We start from the raw sequence: 17,632 nt of genomic DNA, 5'->3' as shown, positions 1-17,632 counted from the left end.
AGATTATCGACGCTTCACCAACAAGGCATTGGGAATACACTTCTCTCGATGTTATTGTTATCGACGTTTACCATGTGTCGGCGATAAGTCATCCCCGACGTTCACAATTCTGACGTCAGCTATGAGTCGAAAAAAACCATTCTCGACGTTTGTATATCGGACGTCATCCATGCATCGATAATAACCATCCTCGATGTGACGTTTGCACCATATTCCCGACGTATGTACTGCATCGGGAAATATTTTAAATATATAATTTTTATTTTTTTATGAAATATTTTCTTGAAAGATTAATCTTCCTGAAATATTCACATTCGTTTTCGATTCAATTAAAGAAAATTTAAAATAAATTATTAAATTACGAGATACAAATAAAATTTCAACAAAAAATTAAATGTTCATAATACAAAGAAATTCAAAAAATGTAACAAAGTTCATAATAGAAATAAAAAAATATTCCACATTAAAAAAAACGCAAAGAAAGTCGTAAGTCTTCTAATGAGTCTCGTACGCCATTCTACACTGCGGGTCTTACAATAAGATAAAAGTGGCTAAGTTTAGTACATAATACATATCATCATTGGATACTGTCATTTTAAGAACTTAAAAATAATGGAAATATATATATGTACTGCAAAGCTAGGGATCATGTGGTGGTCCTTGTTGTGCCCGAGTCATGTCTTCTATGAGCAACCAAGTTCTGTCTAGTAGCCTTGTTCGTTTGTGATTGCTCCTGCATGAAAACAATTATGTTGTTTATTTCTTATACATATTAAAAATTGAAATTATAATTAACCATGACAAAGAGTTTAGTTACTCACTTGGAATGCACGACTCATGTAGTGGTCACAGAGGTAGTGTCAATCCTCATCACGTCTCACTAATAGGTGCGGTGGGTTGACACGAGCCTCATTGGGGTCGCTGTACTTTCTGAAGTGCCTGTGATAATTGCCCCGAAACTCTTTAAAGGTATTGAACATCTGATGCTCAACGAATCTATTCATTGCTTGATCATTGAAATCAAGCACAAAAAACCACTATACATTACAAAAACAACACATTAGCTTGGTTAACTTAAATATGTTTCAAATGAAAATAGAAATGTGTAGTGGATTTACCTAGAGGTCGATCTCGATGTATTCTCTGCCTATATCTGCCTACTTCAGGCAACAGATGGAAAATGTCTTTCGCACACACATGCATATCGCTTGGGAGAAGCAAACGGCATGTGGGAAAATAGCCTTCTCCGCGCCAAGGGCGATCGTCATTGGAATTCACCCATTGGCTGCAATGTAGCGCTTCAAGTCTAACAGTCGAGACTGCGCACGTCTCCTAGGAGTCGGAGTCGCAGATGGTTGAGAAGCACATGCTTAATAAATTATAAGAACATATAATGTTAGAAACAAAGCTCAAATAATCCTAAGTTAAAATGTATACCATTATTAGACTCACTCGAATTGTCGCCCATCGGCGACGACCCTTCTGTAGGGTTTTTTAGCGCCTCTGCAAACTCGAGGAACATGGCATCGATCTCGTCGAAACCACTTGGAAATGACGACATACGACTTGTACACATACAAAAAAACATTCAATAAGCAAATACGAACACATAACTAAAATTGAAATATATAAACTGCATAAATATGTAGGTATATGGTGGAAAATTGTAAGGAAGTAAACACTACAGGCCACATACTGTATGAGATACTAATTCGACCAAATGGGTTAAAGCCATATGAAGCCAACCCTAAACGCACATTCTGTGGATCATAAGCAAAATCAGGAAATTCATAATCAAAGTGCTTCAATCCCTCTGCATTAGCCGGAAGTCTTAACACATCATCTGTTTCAACACGTTTATCTCTATGCCAATTCATGTCAGCGGACCCTTCATGCGATACAAACAAGCGCTGTAATCTTGGTACCAAAGGAAAGTGGCGCAATACCTTATGCAAAATTGCTTCTCCTTTATTATGATTAACCTCGTACCGAGCCTCGCCACATGTTGGACAATGTTGCAAATCAGTAAACTTTTTTCTAGTACAATACACAGTCGTATTTGGACGCAAGAATAATCTCATATCCCAAGCCCAAGTCACAAAGTTTTTGTTTAGCTTTACAAAATGAACTAGTGATAGTATTACTACACATTGGAAACACTGCTCTTAAGAGTTCTAACAACATGTCAAAGGACTTATTACTCCAACCATTTAGAACCTTCACATGCATCAACTTAACCAAAAATTCAATGAGGAAAATTCAGAACAACCGAGGTACAACTCATTACGTGCTTCATTCAATAAGTCCTGAAATATGTTTATTGTATCTTCCTCTATATCTACCTCAATATTCCTCGGTATTTCATCCTCTAAGTGACCTTTCTCCGCTTTCTCTTCCTGTTCAATTGTGGCTTGTAAATCATTCAGCATACCAAACATATCAACTTCTTCATTAAATTGTCTACTGCTAGTTCCTTCATGAAAAGAGTTACTACTAGTTCCTTCCTCAAAGTTTTTTGTACCTCTAAAGCTAACTGACTCTCCATGATACACTCATTCTATGTAGTAGGAGGATATTCCAACAGTCAGTAGATGTCGTTCTACACCCTTTAGTGAGTTCCAATTTGAGTTCATAGATCTCTTGCATGGTTACCTTTTTCGTTCGTAGGCATCAACGTGAAACTTGATAACTTCTAAAAATTGGGCCACTCCCTCTCTATACTCAAGAGAAATTTTATTTTTAAGTTTCATCCAACTCTTGTTCATCATTTAAGTCCCTAAAACATAAATAGGTTTAATTATAAACATATTCCTCTCCTCTCACATCTTAAACTTACTCCCATAAATATACAATTTCCCAAAATTTTCACCAAAACTAACTTCAAACTACATAGGCTACCATAAGTGCAGGATAGCTACCACAACCTAATTAACCACAAATAACTTCAAGCTTCGCATCCTACCCACCCTTTTCAACAACGCTACCTTACAAACTACCCTACTACCACATCTTCAAACCCTTAGAAATACAAACAAATTCAAAATAAAAAATGCTACTATAACTGTATGATAGCCATCCCAAATCAACAACAAAGTTATTCAAAACTACTAAGAAATAAACTACTAAAATTGAACTAAAGGCTACCATAACTACAGGATAGCCAAAACAAATCTTAACACAAATTACAGAATTTTTAAAATAGTAATAACCCTTAGCTCCCCCCGCCCCCTCCCCTTCAGAATTTCATCCTTAAGCCCCCCAAATTTTCAACTCATCCCCTTCAAATATTCAATTAAACCTACCTCGCCTCCTTGAAAAGTTCAATTTATTAATCCCCCTTTCAAAATTCCAATCGAACCCCCCCTCCAAATTCAGAAATTCCAATTCAACCCCCTCTAATTCTTAACTCATTCCATTCAATTAACTCTTCACCCTCAAATTTTTAAATTTTGGAACCAAAATTTAAATTTCCCAACCCAATTTCTCAAATAACCCCCTCAAATTTTCAAACCACATTCCAAAACTAATTCAATATCCTAAAACTAATTCGATATTCAATCTTAAACTAACTTCAAAAAACAAAACTATAAACTAACTAACCTAAACTAATTTCTAACTTAAACTAACTTCAAAACTAATAAGAAATTACTTTAAGCTTACCAGAAAAGTAAGAACGACAGCGCAGTGGCGAGGAGCGGCAATGGGAAGCTTGGGCGCGACTAGGGCAACGATCCTTCTTCTCTTCTCCTCTTTCCTTTGTTTCAGTTCTGTCTTTCACAAAACTAAAAGAAAATATATAGTGAAACTACCAACGCACCACGAAGACGTGAGAGTTCCACCTTATACCCGATGCCATTTTCGACACGTCACTAATGGCATCGAAAATTGGTAACATATTTTCCCGCCACGCATAGGCCGTCGAGAACCCCTGCTTTGATATAATTAATATTTAAGGGTTTTTCGACACTTGTGCAAGTCGTCGAGAAATATGTTACCAATTTTCGACTCCAGACAAAAATCGTCAGGAACAATTGTCACTATACTCAACGGCTTGCATGGGACATCAGAATAAGTTAAATATTTATTTTAATTGTAAAATATTTCCGACATCGTAAACCTAGACATCAAAAATGTCTTCTTGTTTCCCAACGTGCTTCTTGAGTCGTCAAGAAAATGTAATATTAAAATAATATTTTCGACGAGTTCCGACATATGCAAAACGACGTCAGGAACATGCATTTATCCCGACGTTCTGGATTCTGATGCCGTTTAGTGCATCGAGAAACCCCCTCCCCCCTCCCCCCTCCCCCCCAATTTCTTGTAGTGTGTGCCTCCCTCATAGTTGATTTTGACTGTGACAAACTAGTTTGGAAGCTTAACACAAATGGGACATTCTTGGTAGCCTCGGTTAAAGAGCTATTCATTCTTGTGATCCTAGAGGGACCTTTTCTTAGGGCCAATCCACTTTCCAAAATCTTTGGAGGTTAAGTATCCTTAAAAAATGCAAGTTTTTCATTTGGTCTCTGCTTTATAAATGCATAAATACTACTGATCTATTGCAAAAAAGGCTTCCTAATCATCTTTTGAGACCAAACTGGTGTATTTTGTGTAGACGGGAGGAAGAAGATAAAAATCACCTCTTTATGACTTGCCCTTTTGCTTTATTCTTTTGGGATAAAACCGCCTCCCTCTCCAACAGGTTCACTTTGAAGCACAAGACTTCCTTCCTGTATTTTTACTTTTGTGGCTGGAATTAGAAAAACAAGAAGAATATCATCCTGTTCAACTTAGTATCTATTACACTATGAAATATTTGGCTTGAGAAAAATAATAGAACTTTCAACGATAAAGAAAAGTCTCTAATAGACGTCTGAGAAGATATAACAACTCTCATTGGTTTGTGGTCATTAAGATCAAAGTTCTTCTCCAGTTATTCTATCTCGACTATAGCTTTAAACTTACATGTCTTTGTTTAGTTTTTTGTGGGCTTGTATGGGCTTGACTCTAGCCCTTTATCCATCTTTCCTTGCTTCCTGTACTATTTTTCATATATTAATGAAGTGGGAATGATGAGAGTGTTAAGGGGTATCCACCTAGTAGAGATGTCCGGGTGTATCTACTAATCCAATGTATCTTTTTCAAGGAAAAAAACCACAAATCAACATATACTATTATTAACCAAAACTAAAATAATCTACACTCTAAATACAAACTATTATAATTTAATTATAATAACCCAAACTGTAATAACTCATTCCTTGCTCCAAACGCCCCCTACAAAATGTTTCTAAACTGGATAAAGATGAACTTACTTACAAAAATATCACGTTTTATTTACTCAAATGTCATTAGGCAATTAACTTAATTGCCATTGGATTAAATACCTTTAATATTTTTTCAATTTTCAACATTCATATATGTATATAAATAAATTTATTAGATGTATCAGGTGCAGCACTTGAGTTGAACTTATTTTTTTGCCACATCTGCAACATGAAAAAAGTACGTGACAAGCTTGTAAATCTCTAAACTCAAATTACCCCACTACAAATTTTCTTAAATAAGGAATGAATTAACCATAACCACCCTATATCTACATCCAATATTCAATATCATTTTACCAAAATTTCTTTGGCAAATAAAATAGTAGAATTAGATGTGCATCTCTTGAAATTATTCAAAAGATGCTTAAATTAACTTTGTTGGAGAAAATATCTACTACTTCCATAATACTTACTCCTATATCTTCATATAGGAACATTTTTCTTTCACTAAGAATTATTCATTGATATGGACCCTACATCAGTTAAAAAAAAAATTATTGACCTGACAATCAATGTGGGTAACATATCATACTACAATAACATAGTCAAAATGAAAAAAAAAAAAAAAAAAAGAGAATTGTTATTTTAACCTAGAAAAGTTTTTACATCACATAACCAACATATTTTTTTAGAACTACTTTTTCTATCAACTTTTTACTTTTAGATTTTAATGGAGGGTCTCACATAGTGAAAACAATATTTTGTCCCTCATTCAAGTCTCTCCTCAATTTTTCTTTTTTCTAATATATAACTTTTCAAACTCAATTTCAATTTTAAACCTTAAACATAACTTTTCCATTTTGTTTTTCACCATGGTTTGGTAAGTTTCAACCAATATTTGTGGTATGTCTGTTGTTATTTTTAAAATAAAAAATTAATTTTTGGTATTTCTTGTAAAGATTGAAAATTTTATGGTAAAAAGAAGTTATTAAGTGAAATTTCTCTAAAAAATTGAAAGTTGGAGAAATTCAATAAATTCCAATTCTTATGAGAAATTAAACTAACCTGAACTTACACCAACTAAGTTGGAGTTGGAATTGGGTAAAAAGCTAAAATAATTTAAGTTTAAAGACAAAAAAAAAAAAAAAAAAAAGAGAAGAAGAAGAAGAAAAGAAAAGGAAAAATCTATTGAAAACTTCTCTTCAACAAATTTCCTATTAATAATTTCTCACTAGAAAATTTTGAAGGAGCTTAAAAGAAAAATTTCGACGAATCAAAGTTTAGGTTCAAAGAAAATTAATAGACAACTAAGAATACTTAAAACTTTTTTTTGGAAAAAGTTAACCGAACTCAAAGTCAACTTTACGAAAAAGTCCACTCTACTCAGAAGTGAATCTTAAAAAAAAAAAAGTTAGACGTGGTTCAGTTCGTCTTTTTCTTTATTTGTATGTTTTCAAAAACAAAATATACAAGAAAAAAAAAGTATTTGATATACATATTTTTAAAAGATGGATATGATTTCTAAAAAAAAATAAAAATAAAAAAGTTGACCTTATTTTATTTTATAATCTCATTTTTCATTAATCATGAACATAAGACACAGCGTTAACAGTATAATTTTGAATTGAATTTTCAGAATACAAGCAAACCTGTTTAGAAATACATTAAAAAAGAAATAATTTTTCTTTGTGTAGGGAAGAAATTATGAAATGATGAAGGCAATGGGAATTTAAGAGGGAAGAGAAATGTGATGATGTATAATAAATGAAGATGAACTACCCCAAACTAACTGGCAGCTTTGCGATTAATGAGCAATGAGGTGAGTCAGCTTAAAAGAAGACATCCCCATTGGCTGCCAACACACACATTATCCGCTCCCCTTTTTCCATATCCACCGCCGCCCCCCATTTTTTCTCTTTCAACCTTTTCTATATCTCTTCCCTTCCTTTTTATTTCTTAAACTTGGTTTTGGAGAACGGAGAGTAATTCTCATAAATAGCCATCAAAGCTTTTTATATTTCACAATTTCTATATGTTTTAGAGAGCTACTAATTTGTTAGCATACAAATAGTAACTTGTTTATTCATTTGTAGTATCTCATTTCTTTCTTTCTTTTTTTCTTTTGATATTGAAGTTGAGTTAGAGTAAGTATATCAAAGAGTATTTCTAGATCTCTATAGTTCAATGTTGCGTTTCTATTGAAATTAGTCATTGTATCTTATTGAGACGATTACTAGTAGTTGATGTAGTTGTAACTAGTGTAGAATTAATAATGATTATCATCTTTCAAACAATGCTTATCATAAGCATACCTCTACTATACCTTTAGAAATTTCCTATGTGGTACGGTATTTTACCATTTCATAGTTATTTCAATTTCTTAAGCCTCTTGCTATACTATTTGACTTAGTTTTGAGTTTACCATTGTGTATTGCGTATGTTATATCTAGTTGAGGTATAAGTAGTTTACCATTTGCGTATTTTTTTTTTAAAAATTTTGTTGTTCTTATATATATGAGTTTGCTATCTTTTTTCACATTTGAGATTGGGTAGAAAAATAAAAAGATAGAGATAAAATCTTCAATATTTAAGTATGTGAATTTGAGAGTTGAAAAAAAAGGTAAGTTTGACTATGAGATCAACTAATTATTGAATGAAATTCATAATATATCATGTTAAGTGGAACAAGCCCACGCTAAGCTATCCATTTCATGAAGATCCCATTGTACCAAACCCCACTTGAAAGGGTCAATTAAATGATGGCAGTTTTGTTCATTGATAGCAAAGTCAAAGTCAATGGCCAAAAATGGCTAACTTCTATTTCTTTTAATTTTATATATAATAAATGCGTTGCATGGGAAGAATGAGTTTTCATTGTTTTCAAGCTATTTTATAAAATTAGATGCATGCATGTGATTACCTTATCTTCATACTAATCAATTTAAAATATAATGTAGTTTGTCCATATATATTGTTCAAATATTAAATGATGACATGTCTTTAACTTGTTTGTATATATGCATTATTAATTATTATTTTATATTTTTAAAGAGACATTTTTAAATATAGTCCTTCGCACTTGTGTGTGATATTGTATTTGTGTTGATTTGATGTGATGTGGTTCGATTTCTAGCATTTGATTTTCTAATTTACTTTTAGTTGAATATGTACGCTTGATTTGAGAAAACAGAGCACGTGATGTTCTTAAGATTAGAGTCTTGGAAGAAAGTTTATATCTGATAAAACAATAAAGGAGTCAAACAACAGTGTTTGAAAAGATCCATCAGTTAACACAACAGAGGATACAACACAGAAAACAATAAGTAGAGTTAGTAGAAACACAAGACATTGTTAACCCAGTTTGATGAAACATCTACATCTGGAGGTCATTGACCTACAAGGCTAGAGATTTTATTCTTTGATATATATATAAGTCATAATTACGATCTTAGGATTTGACGTACGAAGCTTAAAACACCTATTCTTCACTAAATACTAAAAGTGATACAATATTACAACAAGTAAATCTATCACTAATCTATTTTAAAGATGAATTGGCTAAACCAAAATCTCCCCTTTAATCAAGTTTCTCATCAATCAACAAATTAAGGTAGTGTAATGGAGTAACTCCCCCTGAATCACATTCATCATCAAAACGTAAATAAATGTTTTTTATTTCTTCATGCAACGGAAGCTAGATCTTTGAATATTAGGACATTAGCACTTTTTTTCTCTGAAAATAAAACAACAATTAAAATCCACACCAACCGAAAGACTTACAAGTTGTGGGTTCTTTTTCCACTGAGGTTGCATTCAACAGTTGTTCAGCACACGTTCTTGCAACACCAAAAAACTCGATAAGACTCCGTCAACCAAGATTTGAGACCGAAGAAATATCAAATCTAGGATCTCGAAATTAAAACATCTATTTCGAAATAATATCTTTTTAAATCAGAATATTCTTCAAACCCTCACGTAAAAAGCTTTTTGTCACATCAACCAACAAGATGATAATTCTTAACAAATATAACAACTACAAGCTCACACATCTTCTAATAGTATCTTAAAAGAAACTTCAATCTTAAAGTGTGAATGCAGATGAAAAAAGTGTAGCACGCCTTTTAGGAAAAACTTGTATCTTAAAAGAAAAAATGATTGGTCAATAGATTTCTAAATAATAGATTATGGAAAATCATTCATCAATTATCTTTTGAAAAAACTTTAACACTACTCTAAGTGAGCCAATTTCATACCTATAAAATGATCATTTTTCTAACTGCTACAGCACATTGGTCATTTTTTTGTTCGTTTTAGGTGGTAGGTTTGTCATACCTTAGGTAGCATTCTTTTTTGCGACCTATAGTTCATGTAAATGTGTTAGAGATATGTTTAGGATCGTGGACTCGTGTTTTTGAGCATGTGTATATATATATACATATTTGTCTAAAAAAACCCAACCTTATATGAATATACCTGCTCATCAACTTTGGTCAATTCAAGAAAAGACCCATAGTTTATTTCATTTTGATTTTAAATCCTTTTTATTCTTAATTAGAATATTCCACAAGTAACTCAAAGACATGCACAACTAAACACACAATCCCCCCCACTTGCATCATCATTAATATTCATCACGTAACTGACTTTGTACCATTCTTATTTGGTGATTAATTATTACACAAGTAAAGTTTAAAGAATCAATATCAATAAAAAAATGTCAATATCTCAATTTTTAAGAAGGGAAGATAATTGTAATTGTGAAGTTGTAAGTTTTTGCTTCCAAGATTTTGTTGCCTATAAATTTTTTCGTTGTTGAACATTAATTATATCGATTTTAGACGTGTTAAAAATCGTTTTTCTGGATTCCCTTAAAATACCATTATAGAAAGTTTGGTTACTTAATTATATCATCAAAATATTTGTCTTCTTTAAGCCCTTAATTATCTAACCTAATAAATGTCGACACAATAAGAACCACTCTAAATTAGATTTGACACAACATCATAGCAAAAAAGCTCTGACCCAAGACATATGTAAGAACAGTTGGAATCATTGACATACGAGGACAATTCAGATATGGAAATTCTATGATATGGTAACAAAATTGAGGACTTATGTACAGACAAAAAATCACAACCTTGTAATTAAAAGACTAATATATTCCTAGAGTGTGATGGCAAGAGGCTAGATTTAAAAGAGAAGAAATTTAACATATAATTAATGAAAAATCCTAATTGAGGCAAACACCACTGGTTTAAGCATAATTATTATAACTCAAATTACAACCTTAAGCATCGTTTGGAATAGCAAAATGGAAAAATTATATACTTAAGGCATAACATAATCAAAACCCTTAACATGAAAAAAGGCTCATAGTTTAAAAAAAGTTTGATGATGACAGACAAACTGTCGAAATATCTTCTCAATTAGCATCATCTTCAAGAAATAAACAAAAAAGTTCCATAATTTCCTCAATTTCCAATGCCTTAATTAATTAATGTCCTCTCACCTGTTTTCTTTCCATCTATAATTTCATAAGTATCCCTTCCTTCCATTTTTTCCCATCTTCTTCATTCTTCAATGGGATTCGAGATTGAAGGCAATATAAGTAGTTGCTTCTTGGCCCTTGAACGAGTGATTGGTCCTTGAAACATAGTTAGAGCATTGTTCATGTCCATATCCGGTTCATTTTCATGCGTCAAGAGACTCGTTATTTGCAAGTCATTGACCCATTTTCCGACTATTAAGTCATCAACGATTTTCTCGACATCCATCTACAACATTTCCAAAGCAATTCATCAAAGACTAGCCAATCAATAATGTACAGAGGTTCTCCATTTGGAATGACTTTCGTGCTTAATAGAACTCTTTCTAGGTACTGCTTAGAAAATAATATTCCAAACAAATTTTGTGATGTCATAGATTATACAGGGAAAAAAAAAAAAAACAAATAATGGTACCTTCCAACTAGACATTACATTGGCCAAGTCCTTATCTTCCTTAGCATTGAAGAAACAACCACGGTTCTTGGCATCAAAAACCAAATCTTCCCAAATAGAATCACTGTTTGATAGTGTATCGAAGTTCCCCAAAATCCACAAACAATATCTATTTTATGAAATGTCAATAAGAAAAAAAGTTATCTTAAAATTATCAAATGCTATAAAAGTTGTACAATGAAGTAAAAGCTTTTGAATGTACAAAGCCTATCCGATTGGAAAAGCCTACTATCTCCCAACCGCATCGAAGCGTGGTTACATTGTCAATGCGATCTAGTTCCCCGATTAGGGTTTTTTGATCAACATACAAAAAGAAAAAGTATATCAAGTTATATTGTTACGTACCTAGCTCTAGTAAGAGCAACATTTGTTCTTTGGTTACTGGATAAGAACCCGATCGATGAGCTTCTATTTGATCTTACCGTAGAAATGATAATGATATCCTCCTCCCCACCTTGGAATCCATCAACTGAGCTCACTCTCACTTTAAAGCTATTAGAGTTATTATAGTTTCTCCCAAGTTTGTGTTCAATGGCAGCTACTTGGGCTGAATAAGGAGAGACCACACCAATGCTAATCTTCTCATTTGAATCAACACATGTTGTTGCTGCAAAATATCACTGAAGAAATTAAATTGAGAATTTCCCCTTTCCAACATATTAATTTGTTCAAAGACATGCAACAAAAAGAATGCATGAATGTATTATTATGATCTATGGAAGGGGAAAAAAGGATGAAAAAAAATACATAGCAAGGTCTATGGGTTTTGGATCTAATGTTTTTTTTTTTTTACACTTTTGGTTCTTAAAGTTTTAAGTTTTTAGGTTTCATTTTATAATCTCTAGATTTTAAAATTTTACCATTTTACTCCGAAGGTTTGAGTTTGTTTCAATTTGATATCTAGATCTCAAAATAGTCATTTGGACTTTTTACAATATACTCATTTGAAATATAGAGACTAATTAAATAGAAACAAAACTTAAACCTCAAAAGTATAAAATTGTAAGATTTTGAAATATACCGACGAAATTGAAATCAACACTCAAAACTTAAGGATTAAAAATGTAATATTTTATTTTTTTTCTTGTATGTATATATATATATATATATATATATATATATATATATATATATATATATATATATATACCTTTGTTGTACAACTTGTGAATAATTTGCAGAACAACATCAACCTCTGCCATATTTTTCCAACTTTGTGTAATGCCATCCTTTTCTTCTCTTCCCTCATTTATATCCATGAAAGAATATGAACCAAACATAGGACCGTTAAGAAATTTTTTGACATATCCTTCGGTTTTGACATTAGGACCATCTGAGATTTGGTTTGAATAGAACTTTGAGTTTGGAAAACAGCTTATAGATGGATGCATTCTATATTGCACATTGAGAAGATGCTTTTGATGCCCAAATGAACTCAACCTCTCAAATAAGCTTCTTCCAAACTTAGCTTCATCGGCAACCTTACAAACATATAGGAAGCAAAACAATTGAGTGAATTACTAAGGAAAGGAAAAATCAAAATAAAAATTGAGTTACTTCATGAACTTCAAAAGATATCGAATTAGGTTTGTTTCTTATAAATTTTGTTCTAATGGAGCTCTAGTTATTAAACATTTTTTAATGTTTGAATCTACTAAAAACAAAACTAGAGAACTAATAAATTAAAGTACTACTGTTTAACAACGACTAATTATGTGACACAACATATCTATAGAACAGTCTTACATGTATTAAAAGGCTAAAGAAAGCATTGAGGTTTCCTTCCAGGAGAGTCAAGGGGTAAAGCCTCGAGGTGGTATGAGAAAACACGTAAGCCTCACAAATAATGAGTTAAAAACATTTTACAAATTATAAATTGGTACAACCAAGTATTGCCTAAACATGAAATCATATAAATTAAAGTGAAAAGAGAAACAACACCCTCCCAGTTTTCATGTAATAAAAATTTATAAAAGGATGCGGCTTTTATTATCACTACCATTATCATAACAGGATAGATTTATACTTTTGAGGCCATAACAATGAAAGTCATCCAAGTTCAAATTCTTACGACTCAGATTTTAATATTTTTGAAGAATTAGGAAAGTCACTGTTATTTTTCAAATGATAGTAAGCCTTGGTGTGTTTTCACGAAGGAGCTAGATAAGCCTCTTCTATAGAAACATAAGCTTCTTATGGTTTCATTGAAAGTGTAAGTCTCAAAGCTAAAAGTTAGAGTCATACCTTGAGGCGAGCCTTAAGCCGTCGATTAACTTACTTAAACATTGAATATGTTCTTGGAGACTTAAATTAAACTATATGAATATGAGCACACATTCAAAGTAAGTTCGGTATTGGTAAAAAATTAAGTTTAGAGAAAGAATGTCTCCTTACTTTGCTTTCAACCATAGCAGGCAATTGGCACTCATCACCAATAAGAATTGCATGCTTTATAGCAGGAAATTGCAAAGGAATTGCAGACTCACACTCCTTCAACTGTGCAGCTTCATCCATCACCAATGTCTCCAATGGTGCAACATTTCGCATTGAATACAACTTAAACGAGCTCGATACCGTGCAAAAGAACAAAGAAGCATTCCTAAAACAAAATGCTCTAAGCCTTCGTTCCCTTGAAGTTTGTGGAAGTTTAAGTTCACCCAATGAATATTTCAAAGATCTCAAAACCAACACACAATCATTTCTCCCCTTCAAAAGCTTCTCATACTCAACATTTTGATTCACAACTACTTCTTCTTCTACCTTTTTTGAAAATAGCTTCTCAAGCTCCTTTGATTCAACCCCATTTGAAAGCAACAGAGATTCAAAAGACTCTATCAAACTCATAACACAACATAACCTCTCAAAATTATGCTTCAAAATGGCTATGGGAATGTGAGTGCAAAAGATTGATATGCACTCTTTGAGTGAACAAGAAATGGTTTTGTAATACACCCTTACAAATTCAATAAAGGAATACTCAAACTTTTTCGGTCTTTGTTTGTCTTTTAAGAATGCTCGGTATTGAGAGACACAATAGCCTTCAAGAAAATCTATCATGGAAGAAAAACAAACCCTCCAACCATTAAATTGATTGAAACACTTTTCGAGTCTTCCAATTCTATAATCCAAATATATGTCCTTATCAGATTCCCCAACTTTTAGCCTTTCTTTGTTCCCAAACAAAAGAATATCTCCCAAATTGCAAAACAATTTTTTTGATCTATTGTCTTTCTTACCATGCATTTCTTTTACTAGAAGAAGAAACCTTGATGCCACCTGCAAAATTCAATTAAAAAAAACTTGAAAATAATTTCTTATATAATTCTTTGTACCGTGTAAAATGGTCTAACTTTTAACATTATAGGTATTTTAACCTTATAGTTTGGAAAGATGATTTTATTGTATAAGTCATGAACTTGTGTCTTTAGGTCCTTATTACTCTATCTATTTTTTTAATTGTTTTTACTAATTGATCGATGTTTTTGAACTTTTTCTAAATTAATTCACTAGATGTATTTTTTTTTAAAGAATAATACAAGCACACTACACCCTAGTGACAAACAAATGAGCTTAAAGATAGAAATTTATTGGAAACAAAAATTGAAAATTTAGGTGCCAGGTATGGAATTGTTTGAAGTATACAAGCTTTAACTAGCTTGATTTAAAAAAGCTAATCTTCTTACGGACATGACCAATTTCGTTTTTAGTTTTCAAAATTTATGTTTGTTTTCTCCTCATTTAATTTATCAATTATGATTTTTTATATTTTTCTTATTCAAATTCTAAAAGCAATTTTGTTTTAAGTTTAAAAACTTGATTTTCTTTTTGAAACCATAATTAGCTGGTAAAAAGAAGATAACAGTTAACCATTGAAGTAGGTGTTATAAGTTTAAATTTAAAAAACCGAACGATGATAGGAAGAGGAACGTAATAATTAAAGAAAAATTGTAGCTCATTAAGGCATACCTGCATGATGGCAGTGTTGGTCGGAGCACAAGCGAGCGTTCGACGATTCTTCTTCCGAAGCTCAAACAACAACACTCCAACCGTCTTTGTTTTGCCAGTCCCAGGAGGACCCCAAATGAGTTCAACCCCATATTTATGGGCACAACTTGTCCTTTTAAGACATGTTCCCACAGCTCTAGCTTGGGATTCATTTAATGTAAAAAACAAACTGTTGTTGGATGATAATTCATCAATCTTGGTCTCACAGACATCACAACCAAAATTTAAATTACTATTAGAAGAATTAACTCCCAAAACATGATTGAAAATAGCATTATTTTTCTTCATGTGCAATGCATTCCATATCCTTATGTTAGTAAGAACATTCACCAAAACTACAAGAAACATGGGGTGTTCATGATGATTAAGATCCTTCATAAAATTTTCTTTCCATATTTTGATTGTAAAACATGTAGGTTTGTTCTTATCCTTTTTCTTCCCTTTTTTTGACACAAATGTTGCAAAAGTCCATGTTCTGCCATTTCTTTGCAAATCAGAGACAACTTTAGGTTTGACATTGGACAAGATGAATATATTTCCAGGGATTAAGATTGTGGGACAATATTGTTTGCAATCTTTAAGGTGGATTTCGAATAATCCTTTGCCATAGGTTTTGATTTCTTTGAGTGCAATTACTTGAACACATGGAGATTTGGAAATCGGGTTCATGCTCGAGTATAATTGAGATCTAGTTTCTTCAAGTAAAGGGTGGACAAAACATCCAAAATATTGCTCCACTGAGTTGAAATATTGTGGGATCTTTTCAATCTGCCACGTAATAATTTGAAGAAAAGAATGTTACATTAATCAACAATGAAAAAGAAATAAAAATAAAATAAAAAAGAATCTTTTATTTATTTATTTATTTAGAAGTATTACTTGGAGTTTAGTATTTCTTTTACATTTTCAATCTATATTTTATTAAGAATATTTCTTTTAATTACTTTCTGATTTTTTGAAATGTCTAAAAATGTTTGCTAATTTTTTTATAGCACTTTGAAAAACATGTTAAAATCAAAGTTTTAAACTTTGTTGTTATTATTATCTATTTAACTAAATGTTCTGGAACTAAGATATATATATATATATATAGCATAGTAAACTACATCTCCTTTTCAAAACAAAGTATATCATAAAAATCATATGATACATATATATATAGAGAGAGAAATAAACAATGTTGTTTCTTATATGCCTTTGATTGATTTGTATATCTTTTAAGGTATGCATGAAAATACACACAGACATTTAAAACTCATATTTAATTATTTCACCATTTTCAAACTTTTCCCACTAATACAGTCTTTTATTTCCTTCCGAAATAACGACTTTCCTCTTTTCCCCTCTCTTGAAATGCCTTTTATAAATATAAAGTAAGATGTATATAACATGGAAAGATACACCTTTAAATAAACACAAATATACCTTTAACAAATCTATTCCTTTCGTGATTGATATCTAAATTGGCTTGGCAGCAGTATGTTCAACACACGGAGGTTCACAAAATATACCTTGAAAGAGTGAAAACATTTTGAAAGGGTAAAGTCGAAAGATTTAGTGAGCAACGATTTTATAAAACAAGTTTTCATAAATCGTTTAATATGAAATTGAAGCTTGAAATACATTTATATCAATAAACAGTTATTACATAACATGATACTTGAACATTTGCATAGCTTTTGTAAGATAATGTTCCATAGACATAGGCAGTATTAAATCTCTTCATCTGAGGACAGAATAGTCGATAGGAAACAACTTTCCCTGCAATCCTCTTCCTTTAAGGCATAAAAGTATATCCTTCCTGATGGCCCATAAACTATAGATTTGTCAATCCTGCCATTAATATGGAGTTAACCACATGTAGACAATAGGTCTCGTGGAATATTCAGGCTAGGAGAAAACATTTGAAATCATGGAAACATTTCCTTTGCTTTCGTAACATGTCAATAAATCATTCAACATAGCATAACTTTGAGCAATCAATTTGATAAACATTTATCATAAATCAATGCTTTGAACAATAATTTAAATATAACTTGAAACCATGTTTAAATAATGACTTTTAAAAACAATGAGTTACTCACTTTACTTGAACGAATCTTTGGTCGAAAATTTCCTTCATAGCCTCCATAATCTGAAAAAATCCATATTTAATCTATAATTAATCCCTTGATCATGAAAATATCCAAAACTCCTTTTAAAATTTCCAAAAATATCGAAATAGTCCTAAACATCTAAAAAAGGGGCCTATAGGGCTTACTGGCATGGTGGATAGGACTGGTCACGTGCACATGGTTGGGGGCCTTGCATGATAACCTCATAGTGAGGGGCAATGCGCGGACATGGCCGCACACTAGTGCCTAT

General features: G+C 31.9%; 1 protein-coding gene across 1 annotated transcript; it reads right to left on the bottom strand.

The window, feature by feature from the left end:
* Nucleotides 1-10,834: 10,834 nt before the first annotated feature.
* On the bottom strand, nt 10,835-16,994 carry LOC103500100 (uncharacterized). The gene is made up of 7 exons (XM_008463306.3): nt 16,929-16,994; nt 15,230-16,036; nt 13,658-14,539; nt 12,414-12,744; nt 11,609-11,870; nt 11,225-11,372; nt 10,835-11,038 (listed from the first exon to the last, which is right to left on the bottom strand). The coding sequence occupies exons 1-7, from the start codon at nt 16,992-16,994 to the stop codon at nt 10,835-10,837; spliced, it is 2,700 nt and encodes an 899-aa protein (XP_008461528.2).
* Nucleotides 16,995-17,632: the final 638 nt, after the last annotated feature.

This window comes from Cucumis melo, chromosome 1 (assembly GCF_025177605.1).
Source record: "Cucumis melo cultivar AY chromosome 1, USDA_Cmelo_AY_1.0, whole genome shotgun sequence".
Lineage (NCBI taxonomy): Eukaryota > Viridiplantae > Streptophyta > Magnoliopsida > Cucurbitales > Cucurbitaceae > Cucumis > Cucumis melo.
Note: the sequence above shows the minus strand (reverse complement) of the source record. Positions and strands in the feature narration are given on the sequence as shown.